We start from the raw sequence: 11,101 nt of genomic DNA, 5'->3' as shown, positions 1-11,101 counted from the left end.
TGAAAAATGATCAAATTCTGACTGAGGTTTGGTTCAAACAAAGATTCTGAATCTGGACTCTGCAGTTTGTTTCCCGTCTCTCTGAGTGAGCGACGGCGTTTCTCTGGAGGAAACGAGCTCGCAGTATCAAGACACAACACACTTCCTGTCCCGCAGGAGAGGAGGGCCAATGAGGTCCGGGGGGAGGAGGAGGGGTGAGGCTGACAGTCAGTCTGTTAGTGGAGCTACTGTGGAGGACTGCAAACAGGAGGAGGCTCTGACAGAGGAGGAGGTGAGGAAGAGGAGAACCTTTCTGAAAACTGCAAGAGACAAAAGGAGGAGACACCAGGAGTAGACACCAGGAGGAGAAACCAGGAGGAGACACCAGGAGGAGAAACCAGGAGGGAAACCAAGAGGAGAAACCAAGAGGAGAAACCAGGAGGAGGAACACCAAGGGACAGAGAGTAGCTGAATGAATCAGATCTGTTTTTGAGAGTTTTACTGACGGTAAGAAAAACTTGTTATAGAGATAAAACTTTGTGTGTGTGTGTGTGTGTGTGTGTGTATCTGTGTATCTGTGTGTGTGTGCGTGTGTGTGTATGTGTGTATCTGTGTGTGTGCGCGTGTGTGTGTGCGTGTGTGCGTGTGTGTGTGTGCGTGTGTGTGTGTGTGTGTATCTGTATATCTGTGTATCTGTGTGTGTGTGTGTATGTGTGTGTGTGTGTGTGTGAACATAAACACGGAGAGAAGAGATAATGATCCATCAGACATCCTGACAGGAACCAGGAAGCTTCCTCCCCTCCTTCACTTCAGGATGCTTCCTCGCTCTCTTCTTAACTTTGAGTTCTCTCAGAACAAAAGCTGAATATTCCACTCTGAAACTGAATATTCTCATCATGCTCTTCAGCTCCGTCACTCCCTGTGTCTGAGTTTCACATCTTCTTCCTGTGAGACTGATTCAGCTCTTTATACCTTCTTTTCCTCTCTTTCAGGGGCGTGTCCAGAGGGGTGTTCAGGGGTGGTGTGGGCCCCCCTGAAATCTGAATGGTGCCTCCCCAAAATCCCAAACTATGATTGGCTATTGAGCTACTCAGAAGCGGGGCTTCAGTTAAAAAGATTCTGGCTGTGTAGCAACAGGCTGCTTCGTTAAGCTGTAAATAAACAGTGAGCACAGATTTGATAAGGCGGCTTCTTAGGAAAGGAAAGAGTCCAAACTCCTGCACCCTATCTGACTTGAAAAGAACGCACTTTTGGATATCGAACCATCGCCAATAACTCTTTTTCTGCTAAGTAGAGTTTGGATGCAATATTCTAAGTATTTGTGACTTTGCAAATCTTCTTTAATTTTACAAGAAAACATCTGCATGAACTTCTACCTTTCTTTGAACTAAGAAACACTTCTAGACTATGTTTAGCATTAAACTCTTTAAGAGGTTACTGATACCCACCCCCCTCCTTCTGATTCAACTATAAAAGTGTTTTCTCTTTTTCTTCTTTGAACTTTGCTGCACATTGTTTCTTACACTCTGTAGTTTTGCTCCTTCTACTTGCAAGATAATTCAACTCAACAAAGAATACTGCTTGACTCAGATCATTTATTCAAACAGACTCTTGTTTACAGAAATTTCCATGACATTAGAAGTTCAGATCATTAATTGTCCTCATTAGAAACAGTCCAATAAGATGTATTACTGTTGTTGGGGTTGTATCAAGTCAACTTTGGTTATATTCTTTAATAATTATTTCTAATTATTAATAATATAAATAAAATATCATTAAACTATGTTTAATCTCGTTTTGGGGCACCACCCTGTAATCAGGGAAATATAACCAAAATATCACTCAAATCAGTCTCAGATTAGTTATTTAATTACTAATATTATTAATAATTAATAACTATATTTAATAAATTGAAGGCGTGAAATCCGTACACAAAGCCTTCGCACCCAGCTTATATCACAATGCAAATACAACCAGTAATCACAAACAACTGCTCTCTTAAATTATAACAGAATTTATTTAAACAAAGCAACACCAATAAAAATCAATGAACTTAATCAAACAAATAACTATTATAAACTAATCTAAGCAACAAACATTATCAAGCACACCTTGTGAATGAGGTGTAAATGTGTGTGTGTGTGTGTGTGTGTGTGTGTGTGTGTGTGTGTGTGTAGAAGAGAGAGAGAGAGGGGGGGAAGAAGAAAAGGGGGAGATTGCTTCGTCCCACGTGGTCGCCCTTACGATGGCACACACCTAACAAAGACCTAATGTGGCCTTAATGTCTGAAAGAGACCGAGTTCGGCCCTACACGATCTGTGTGTCTGAGGCGTCTGGATGGCCGCGAGTGTATAGATCTCTGTGTGTGTGGGTGTGTAGCCTATGTGCGTAATGGGGAAGAAAATAGGATAAAAGAGGAGCGTAGAGGAGGAGAGAAATGCGTGCCTGAAGAGGCCGGATCACAGTCCGAATCCCGCACCACAACTCGGAGTAATTCCCTTCATTCACAGAAACAAACCAATGGCCGTATTCGAGTTAATACGGCTTGCACTGGCCTTTCTGATCAGAAGAATAATACCCGGTTATAACGCTGTTACGCTAAACACATATAGGACGCAGCGGTCCGAAATGGGAACAACAAGAGTTTTAGACAGGTAAAACTCAGGACGCGACGGTCCAACAAAGATAAAAATTACAGCTTCTGCTTCAATCAAACAATTGTTAAAAACACTCTCTAAAGCTAATTCTGCCCAGACCTAATTAAGCCTCACTTGTGAATCGCTTTGCCTGCGATCGGTGAAGGAAAAAGGAGTCCGGCGATAAAACAGATCTTCTGTCTGTCCTGGTGCAGAGGCGTCTGATGGCGGCGAGGGTCCCTTACGGCAAGAGCGGCTTCGTTGGTTCTCCGTCGAGGGGAAAGATGTCCGTTGATGTCCTTTCGTTGCAGGACGGAATAAGACCGTTATCTTTCTGATAATCTGTTATAGTCTGCCGCTCTCCGAGAAACTGAGATGCGTTCACTGGACAATCCGAGCTCGGAATTTGGAACACTGCCGGCCGCGGATTACCTGCGCGCCAAAGCTTTAAACAAAGGAAGGTTGTTGCAGAAAACAGGAGGTGAGCTTGTATCTCCGAGCACTTCAAAATCGGCGCGTGAAAGAGAATGAACGAGGGGAGTCTCAGAGTTTTATCACCTGGCCGCCTTCCTGTGGGGTCTCCCTCCGGTTCCGGTCCCCCCTTTACGTCACACGTAGGTGTGAAGTGCCGCAGGGAATTCTGGGATAAAGAGTCCTTTTAGGCCATCTCAGTAATATAACTCAAAGTCCATGGTTTGACTGTCCTAAGCCTGCGTGGCCCAACACTGTTCATAATCTCCCAGACTCATCGCTCGGTCTGATGGTACCTGTGTGCAGAAGTTTTTAATCTGCTGCACAGGTAACGCTGTTATTTCTGACGATGATGATTCGTTTCTTCTTAGAGAAGTTGTTTCTTATTGGATTGTTAAGATTATAATAATGGAGGTGTTGCTAAAGTACGTTCAGACTCCTGACGCCTTTTCTTATGAAAAACCAAAACCAGCTTCTTTTGTTTTGTCCCTTCTGAAATATCCAAACAAGAATCTGATGAAGAAATGAATCAGAGATATAAACATAGAGTGGAGTATCGTCTGCATATAAAGATATCAGAAATGTCTTATTTGAGCTGAATCATTATCTCTGGTCTTAAAGGAGAAAAACAGAAAACAACATTTTGTGCTAATATCTCTTTTATTTTGACAGCCTGACACTATCAGAGGGGGAGGAGTCAGTCAAAAGATGGAGTCAAGGGTCTGCTCAACCTGGGTTTACCTGTGCATGGTCATCATCATGTTCCAAAACATCTCAGCTGATCCCGATCCACCTCCACCCTACACCGTCCATCCCCGGCAGGTCAGCTTTGAGGATGCGATGGAGGTCTGCTCCCCCGGCGTCCTCACCACACTCTCCACCCAACAGGAGGTCTCTGAGGTCCTTCAGCTCGTCTCCAACGCGCTCCTTAATCTGAATCAGAACAAGTTCACCTTCTGGGTGGGTCTGAGGAGCCTGAAGAACGAATGTGTGGTCCCCTCGCTGCCCCTAAGAGGGTTCAAGTGGATCCAGGACGGCAGTCAGGAGTCTGAAGTGATCCACTGGAGGGAGGAGCCTAAACACACCTGTACCTCTTTACGCTGTGCAGCACTGCAGGGGGAGTTTGACGGGACGACAGTGACCAGATGGGGTCTGATCCCGGTCACCTGTAGGAACAGCTACCAGTTCATCTGTAAACTAACACCTGGGGACAGAGAGACCCCCGTCAAACCTGCTAAACAACAACCTGAACCAGCCACACCTGAACCACCTGAACCTTCCACAGAACAACCACCTGTGCCTGCTACACCTGAACCACCTGAGCTTGCTGCACCTGAACCACCTGAGCCTTCTGCACCTGCAACACACACACATCAATCTACACCTGTAACACATATGCCAGATCCTGATCCTGAACGTCCTGCCCCACCAGAAACTAATCTGAAGCCTAACACTGGACCAGATCTACAGGGACTTAAACCTGGCGCTGACCCTGTGTCAGGTAAGGATATGTGCGTGCGTCCTAAAGATCCCAACGACACTCCCGGGATCCGGTCATTCATCCTGGACCCTGAGAACAGCAGCAGGATCCAGGTGGAGTGCTGGTTGTCTGACCTGGTGGAGCTCAGGTGTTTGGGTCATCCTCTGGTGTGGCGTCTCTTGGATGACTCGCCCGTCAACTTCTCTGCTCTCTGCCATCCGTGCGAAAGTGGCTTCAAGAGAGACGCTTTAGGACGGTGTATGGACATCGATGAGTGCAGCGCCGCCGCCACCTGCAGGCACACCTGTCTAAACTCTCAGGGCTCCTTCAGGTGCGTCTGCTCTGATGAGGACGGGAAACACCATGACGAGGACTCGCTGGCCTGCAGGGACACTTCTGCAGACAGCGAGAACGGCCTCTTGTCAGGGATCCTCTTCCCCGTGCTGATTGCCATGGCGGCGTTTGTGGTGCTGTTGGTGGTTGTGGCGGTGACGGTGAAGTGCTGCATGACCAGGCGGTTAAAGAAACACGACATGGAGAAGATGGCCATGAAGAGCAAAGAGGACAAGGATTCCTTTCAAACAGCCAATGAGAAGACGGCGACATGAGGAGGCATCGCTGTGATTGGTCGTCGGTTGACGGCCTGCCAGAACAAACCCCCCACACCCCCTCCCCTCCCCACCGGATTGCTGATGGACGGTCTACCTCCCCCCACCCCCTTGCTCTCTATCCCTCTTCCTGCATCTTATCCCATCTCTCCCCCTATCCCTTTCCAAGCCCGGCGCAGTCTAGGCCTGTGAAGACTGTTTCGTCATGAGCCGGGGATCCGGCCGAAGATTTCTGCCTTTTAATAAGGCAGTTTTTTCTTACCACTGTAACTTTTGCTGCTTTGCTAAAGTGCTCATGATGGATAGGCCCGATCTTTGTAACATAGCAATGAGTAAGGTCTTTTACCTGCTTTTTGTAACATAACAATGAATATGGTCTTTTTACCTGCTCTTTTGTAATGTTAACATAACAAAGAGTAAGGTCTTTTACCTGCTTCTTGTAAAGTGTCTCGAGATAACACTTGTTATGAGTTGACGCTATACAAATAAAAATTGATTGATTGATTGATTGATTGGTCAAAGGCTGTGACATCATCAAGGAGAACTCTTACTGTTCACTGCCTGATGAAAATATTTGTCTCAAAAAACATTTCAGGGAGTTTTTATTCCTTTAAGTAAAATGTCTGATGTAACGTTTAAATAAAGTTTTTCTGTTTTTACACTGAAGAGAAAAAAAAGCTCCTGAGTCATAGAAAGTTATTTATAGAAAGTTGTTGAATATTGACTCTGATCTCAGTTCAGACGTTTAAAATCTCAGTCACAGTTTGACCTGAACTCTGTCTGACAGGCGGCAGAGCTCTGATGAACCTGGAAACATAACCGTGTGATTTTTTTCTGTTTTAAGATTTGAACTTGTTTCTACGTCATTGTCCTCTCCTCGTGTTTAATTTCTTCATTTTAAGATGATCTCACTTTTATTCCTGTTTTATATCAAACCTTCCATATGGATGTTGTGGTCGACTTGTGTGACTCTGAATGTTGATAAGACTCAGACTCGTCTGCGACTTGACTCCATTCTTAAGATGTAAAAGCTTCTGAATGTTTTGTTTCTGAATCTGAAGGAGATTTTATTGAAAGACTGAAGAGTTCAAATGTCTGTTCTTACTGAGCACGTGAAACTGAATTAAATAAAAGAATGTGTTGAATGTGTTTCATACTTCAGAGTGTACCGACAAACACAGACCACACACCTGTTACAGGTGAATTTGCTCACCTGTTACCTGTTCCTGCAGGGGGCGCTGGGGTCCAATGGATGGTGGTCTCCGTGCTGGAAATGCTGTCTCAGCCTAACTTTCAGTCAACCTAACGACAGGCTGAGAGCTGGAGCTGAGGCAGGTTTTAAGCCTCCTGACAAACCGTTACACCGCGCCCACCTGTCAATCATGTCAGCTACACGCCTTATTGTGAATAACTCTTGACCTTCATCAAATCAAAACTGATGAGTCATCAAAACATTCACCCCCCCCCCCCCCCCCCCGTACAGTGTGTGCCGATCGAGACATGAGCTAATCAGACCTATTTGTTTTTTTTAACTAGGTTGTAAACATGTTAAAGTCCCTGTAAACCAAAAAAATATATATGTTTTTTAGTTTTTTATACAAAAGAAGAATGTATTATTAACCACCAGGCCAAATTTCAGCAACGAAAAAAACTTTTAAGTTTATAAAATTAAGCTTCAAAATGATGAAAAATTTAGCTGTTCTCTCTCCTCTGGGATGCTGTGGGCGTGTCCATAGAATGCGCCGAAGCCACGCCCCCTCGCAGAGAGACGTTCCCTTCTCAACTGTCAAAAATATAAATGACCTGACAATGGAGGCCTCAGCTCCTCTATCAGACCTGTCTGTCCATCATCTTTGTTTAGTCTAGTAATGTGTAATGGAAGCCTGTTTCTCAATAGCATAGCTAGCCAAATGAAATAAGTTTAGCTAACCACAATAAAATAATATGTAACTTTACCACTTTTTGCATTTATTTATTAACCAGGCAGCCATCTTCACACTATAATTGCCTTTGATTTGTATTACTATTTGGTAAAGTTTAACATTTTTGTGATCATAATAAGGGAAAACTAGTGCTCCATTTACAGCCTTCTGTTGTACCTGTTTTTTAATTTACACAATAAAGGTAAAATAACCCCACCGTTATCAATATCACCTAGCTAATAAAAGAAAAAGGGTCTATTGTCAGTTTTATCTACATACCTGCAGGTCCTCATGCTTGATGTGTGAACCGCTGATTTTCAAAATTACAACACACAAGCTATGCAACCGGATATACTCAGTAGTATTGAGATTAATGTATATACTGTAGTTTAACCCATAATATTTACGATATCATAGTCACTGTTAACTAAACCATATTTGAACAGGTGCACCTGTTGAGAGAGCAGGATGATGCACAGAGAGGTGGAAAGTGTGTGCTGCAAGCAGCTTAATGCCTGTCTTTAATGTAAAGACAAATAGTTTCCTTATACAAAATGATCATTCAAAGTATGAATACACAAGATTAATACTGGATCGTCAGAACAGAAACACCTTCTAACACTGAACTCCAACAGGTTCAGAATAAATGTCTGGAGCCTCCAGCCACACTGCATGACTCTTCATCCAGGCCTTGAGCCTGTCTGCCTGAACCCCTACTCCCTGCAGAATGCTCTGAACATTTATCAGACAGACCATGGACCGCTGGAGATGAAAGAGAGAGCTGTGTAAGTCTGAAAAAAACATTTTTATTTAGGAATGTCAAAATAACAGTTATGTTAGTCAAATTGAATGCATTTCTTAAAAATAAGCTGAGAGTTTTAGGAAACACAGAGTTGGTTTAGTGTTAGTTTAACTCAGTTTTGGTATTGTCAGGATCAATGCACAGCCAAACAATTAGAATGTGAAGTGTCTCTGAGCTATAAATAAAAAGCCTGCACTCATGTGGTGCCTACAGACAAATGTAAATAATCCAAAATAATGTTTTACATTCACAAAAGTTCTAGACAGTACAAACACAAGTTAGTGAACATCCAAAAATGACTAGAGAATATACTCAGTAGAGAGCAGTCATCCACCAAGGACAAACAAATCAGAAAAAAGCAAACAAAGAAAAAAAACACATGTCCAGGCCAATCCATACAGCCAAATAGATTTTGGGCACGCTGCAGGTTGATCCATCTTTCATCTTCTAGGGATCATGATGTGCTATATAAGACAGACAAAATGAGAAAAGAAGACTATAAGACCACTTAACCCAAAATAAATCTTGATGAATATATAATCACATTACTTTTTTACGTTTGTCATTATAGGCGTGCTCGCTACCTGGCATCCTTCGTTTCCTGGTGCTGGGGATACCTGGGAAAGCACAACCGGGTAGTGATACCTTCCTGCGTTGTTGTCCGTATCCACCAGGAGTACCCTGATGAAGAGGAAGAGTACACCGGTTTTAGGCCTCCAATTTAAATTATTTCCAAGTTAATGTATTGTCATATTTGGACATGTGTTTTATATAAAGTTATTTCAGTTATTTAATAAACTTTGAATATGTTCCTCCATTCCCTCTCTTTCTGTACAAATCCATTCCCACACATGTATGTTTCTGGGTTCTCTTGTTGGTATCCTCTCCCCTCCTCTCACTCTCAGCAGGTGTTATCAGGGCTGTGGAGTCTTGAGTAAGAGACACTCGTGTAGAGGCACTTCTGGGTTACAGAGAGGAATGTTCCTTTAACAAACATGTCAACTTCACAGGGTTAGGGGGTTGGGGTTAGGGTTAGGGTTGGTGGTGGTGTCATCAGGATCTGCAAAATTGGAACTGTTGTCACGGAAAGGGCGTTTTGTAGGTGGGCTGTCAGGTGATGCAGTTTTCCACTTGAGTGGCGTAGATGAGAAGAGTGGAAGAACTTGGGATGCTGTGCTTCCCACAGCAACGCTCCTGTTGGCTACTGTAGCTTGAAAACCTGGAGAATACATGTGCAAATAACAATACAATTGTTTGTGTGCATTGTATACAGAGTTGCAGCTATGAAGTTAGAAAATAAATCTTAACATTTTTAGCAGCACTTTGACCATCAATGTTGTAAGATTTTTGTACAACCTGTATGGTCTTCTCTCTTGCATGAAAACATTAGTAAACTGTATGTCAGTAAAATGTGTAAAATACTGTATTTATTCAGTCACAATTTGTTTTAGGTTTTTACCACAACAGTAACATCAGCATGGTGCTCATAAAATAACTGTGACAGACTCAACATGATGGATATTACAGATAATTTCTTCCTATGTGTTGTACTTATTCAAATCTTTGAAGAATATAATTTAAGCAGTGTTTTCTTTGATGTACATATAGTGCATATCTAGAAAGTTTGCCTTAACATCATAGACAATCACAAAGAACAAATAAGACCTTTATATCTCAACATACCTGTAGTTTTTCTGTTGCCTAGTGTTCTCCAAGACAATTGTGTGGCCCCTGTCCTCTTGCCCACAGAGAGGTCTGTCCTCTTGCCCACAGAGAGGTCTGTCCTCTTACCCAGAGAGGTCTGTCCTCTTGCCCACAGAGAGGTCTGTCCTCTTGCCCAGAGAGAGGTCTGTCCTCTTGCCCACAGACAGGTCTGTCCTCTTACCCACAGAGAGGTCTGTCCTCTTACCCACAGAGAGGTCTGTCCTCTTGCCCACAGAGAGGTCTGTACTCTTGCCCAGAGAGGTCTGTCCTCTTGCCCACAGAGAGGTCTGTCCTCTTACCCACAGAGAGGTCTGTCCTCTTGCCCACAGAGAGGTCTGTACTCTTACCCACAGAGAGGTCTGTCCTCTTGCCCAGAGAGAGGTCTGTCCTCTTGCCCACAGAGAGGTCTGTCCTCTTGCCCACAGAGAGGTCTGTCCTCTCGCCCACAGAGAGGTCTGTCCTCTCACCCACAGAGAGGTCTGTCCTCTTGCCCACAGAGAGGTCTGTACTCTTGCCCACAAAGAGGTCTGTCCTCTCGCCCACAGAGAGGTCTGTCCTCTTGCCCAGAGAGGTCTGTCCTCTTACCCACAGAGAGGTCTGTCCTCTTACCCACAGAGAGGTCTGTCCTCTTGCCCACAAAGAGGTCTGTCCTCTTACCCAGAGAGAGGTCTGTCCTCTTGCACAGAGAGGTCTGTCCTCTCTGGTGACTTTCTGTATGTTGTCTCACTGGCACCCCGTCTCTCTTGTTGTTGGAGGAGACTATGTGAAAACAGATAATAGTTTAATTTGCTTGCTAATGAAATATACTGTTACTGATAATACTGACACGTATAATAATCTCTAAACTGCAGTAAAATAACGTGCAGTAATCGGTCAGAGAAATGCGTAAAGGCAGCCGGACAGCGGCGAGGTGGCGGTCGCAGATGCGTCGTTTCAAGCCGTCTCTGTCTGATTATTTAGACACAGAAGGCATCATTTACAACATCAACAATAGCCGTTGCTGTTGCAGCGCGGTCATTTATGTAGCTCTTCCCCCAAAATAACCTGTTGATGTGACCGATTATTATTATCATTATCTTACACACAGATGAAAGTTCTCTATCATATTTGATTGGAGCTGGATGCTAACTTTAATCTTACACCACACATTCCCTCTCTCTCTCCCAACAAAGAAATGTGAGGCATCTCTTCACCTAATAATCATAAACTTGACCACATTAGATATGAAAATCATGCTACATTATATTATTTCACTTCCCAACAAAAACTTTGATATAGATTAACTATTAACATGCAGCAAAAAAGGGAAACTTACACTCACATGCAGGCATCCACTGTCCGTGAAGGAGCCAGGTGTCTGCGAGGCGGGCAGGTGACGGTCAGGGGGGAGAGACAGACGTTTCGGGACCACTAACCAGCCAAACGCGGTTAACCAAAAACTCCATTAGTCTCTGGTGAAAGTTGACAAAACCTTCGGGGAAAAGTGGGCACTGCAGAGG

General features: G+C 43.8%; 1 protein-coding gene across 1 annotated transcript; it reads left to right on the top strand.

The window, feature by feature from the left end:
- Positions 1 to 204: 204 nt before the first annotated feature.
- On the top strand, positions 205 to 6,322 carry clec14a (C-type lectin domain containing 14A). The gene is made up of 5 exons (XM_061063798.1): positions 205 to 384; positions 423 to 486; positions 3,759 to 4,386; positions 4,444 to 5,200; positions 5,697 to 6,322. Exons 3-4 carry the CDS (start codon positions 3,795 to 3,797, stop codon positions 5,172 to 5,174), a joined length of 1,323 nt encoding a protein of 440 aa, XP_060919781.1. The 5' UTR covers positions 205 to 384; positions 423 to 486; positions 3,759 to 3,794; the 3' UTR covers positions 5,175 to 5,200; positions 5,697 to 6,322.
- Positions 6,323 to 11,101: the final 4,779 nt, after the last annotated feature.

This window comes from Labrus mixtus, chromosome 18 (genome assembly GCF_963584025.1).
Source record: "Labrus mixtus chromosome 18, fLabMix1.1, whole genome shotgun sequence".
NCBI lineage: Eukaryota > Metazoa > Chordata > Actinopteri > Labriformes > Labridae > Labrus > Labrus mixtus.
This window is presented reverse-complemented; position numbering and strand designations above follow the sequence as displayed.

What these genes read in the sequence shown, in the direction of transcription:
- clec14a (XM_061063798.1), top strand. Translation starts at nt 3,795, where the DNA reads ATGGAGTCAAGGGTCTGCTCAACCTGGGTTTACCTGTGCATGGTCATC. An exon ending in CACAGAACAACCACCTGTGC is followed by an intron (nt 4,387 to 4,443) that starts CTGCTACACCTG and finishes AGCCTTCTGCAC; the next exon opens with CTGCAACACACACACATCAA.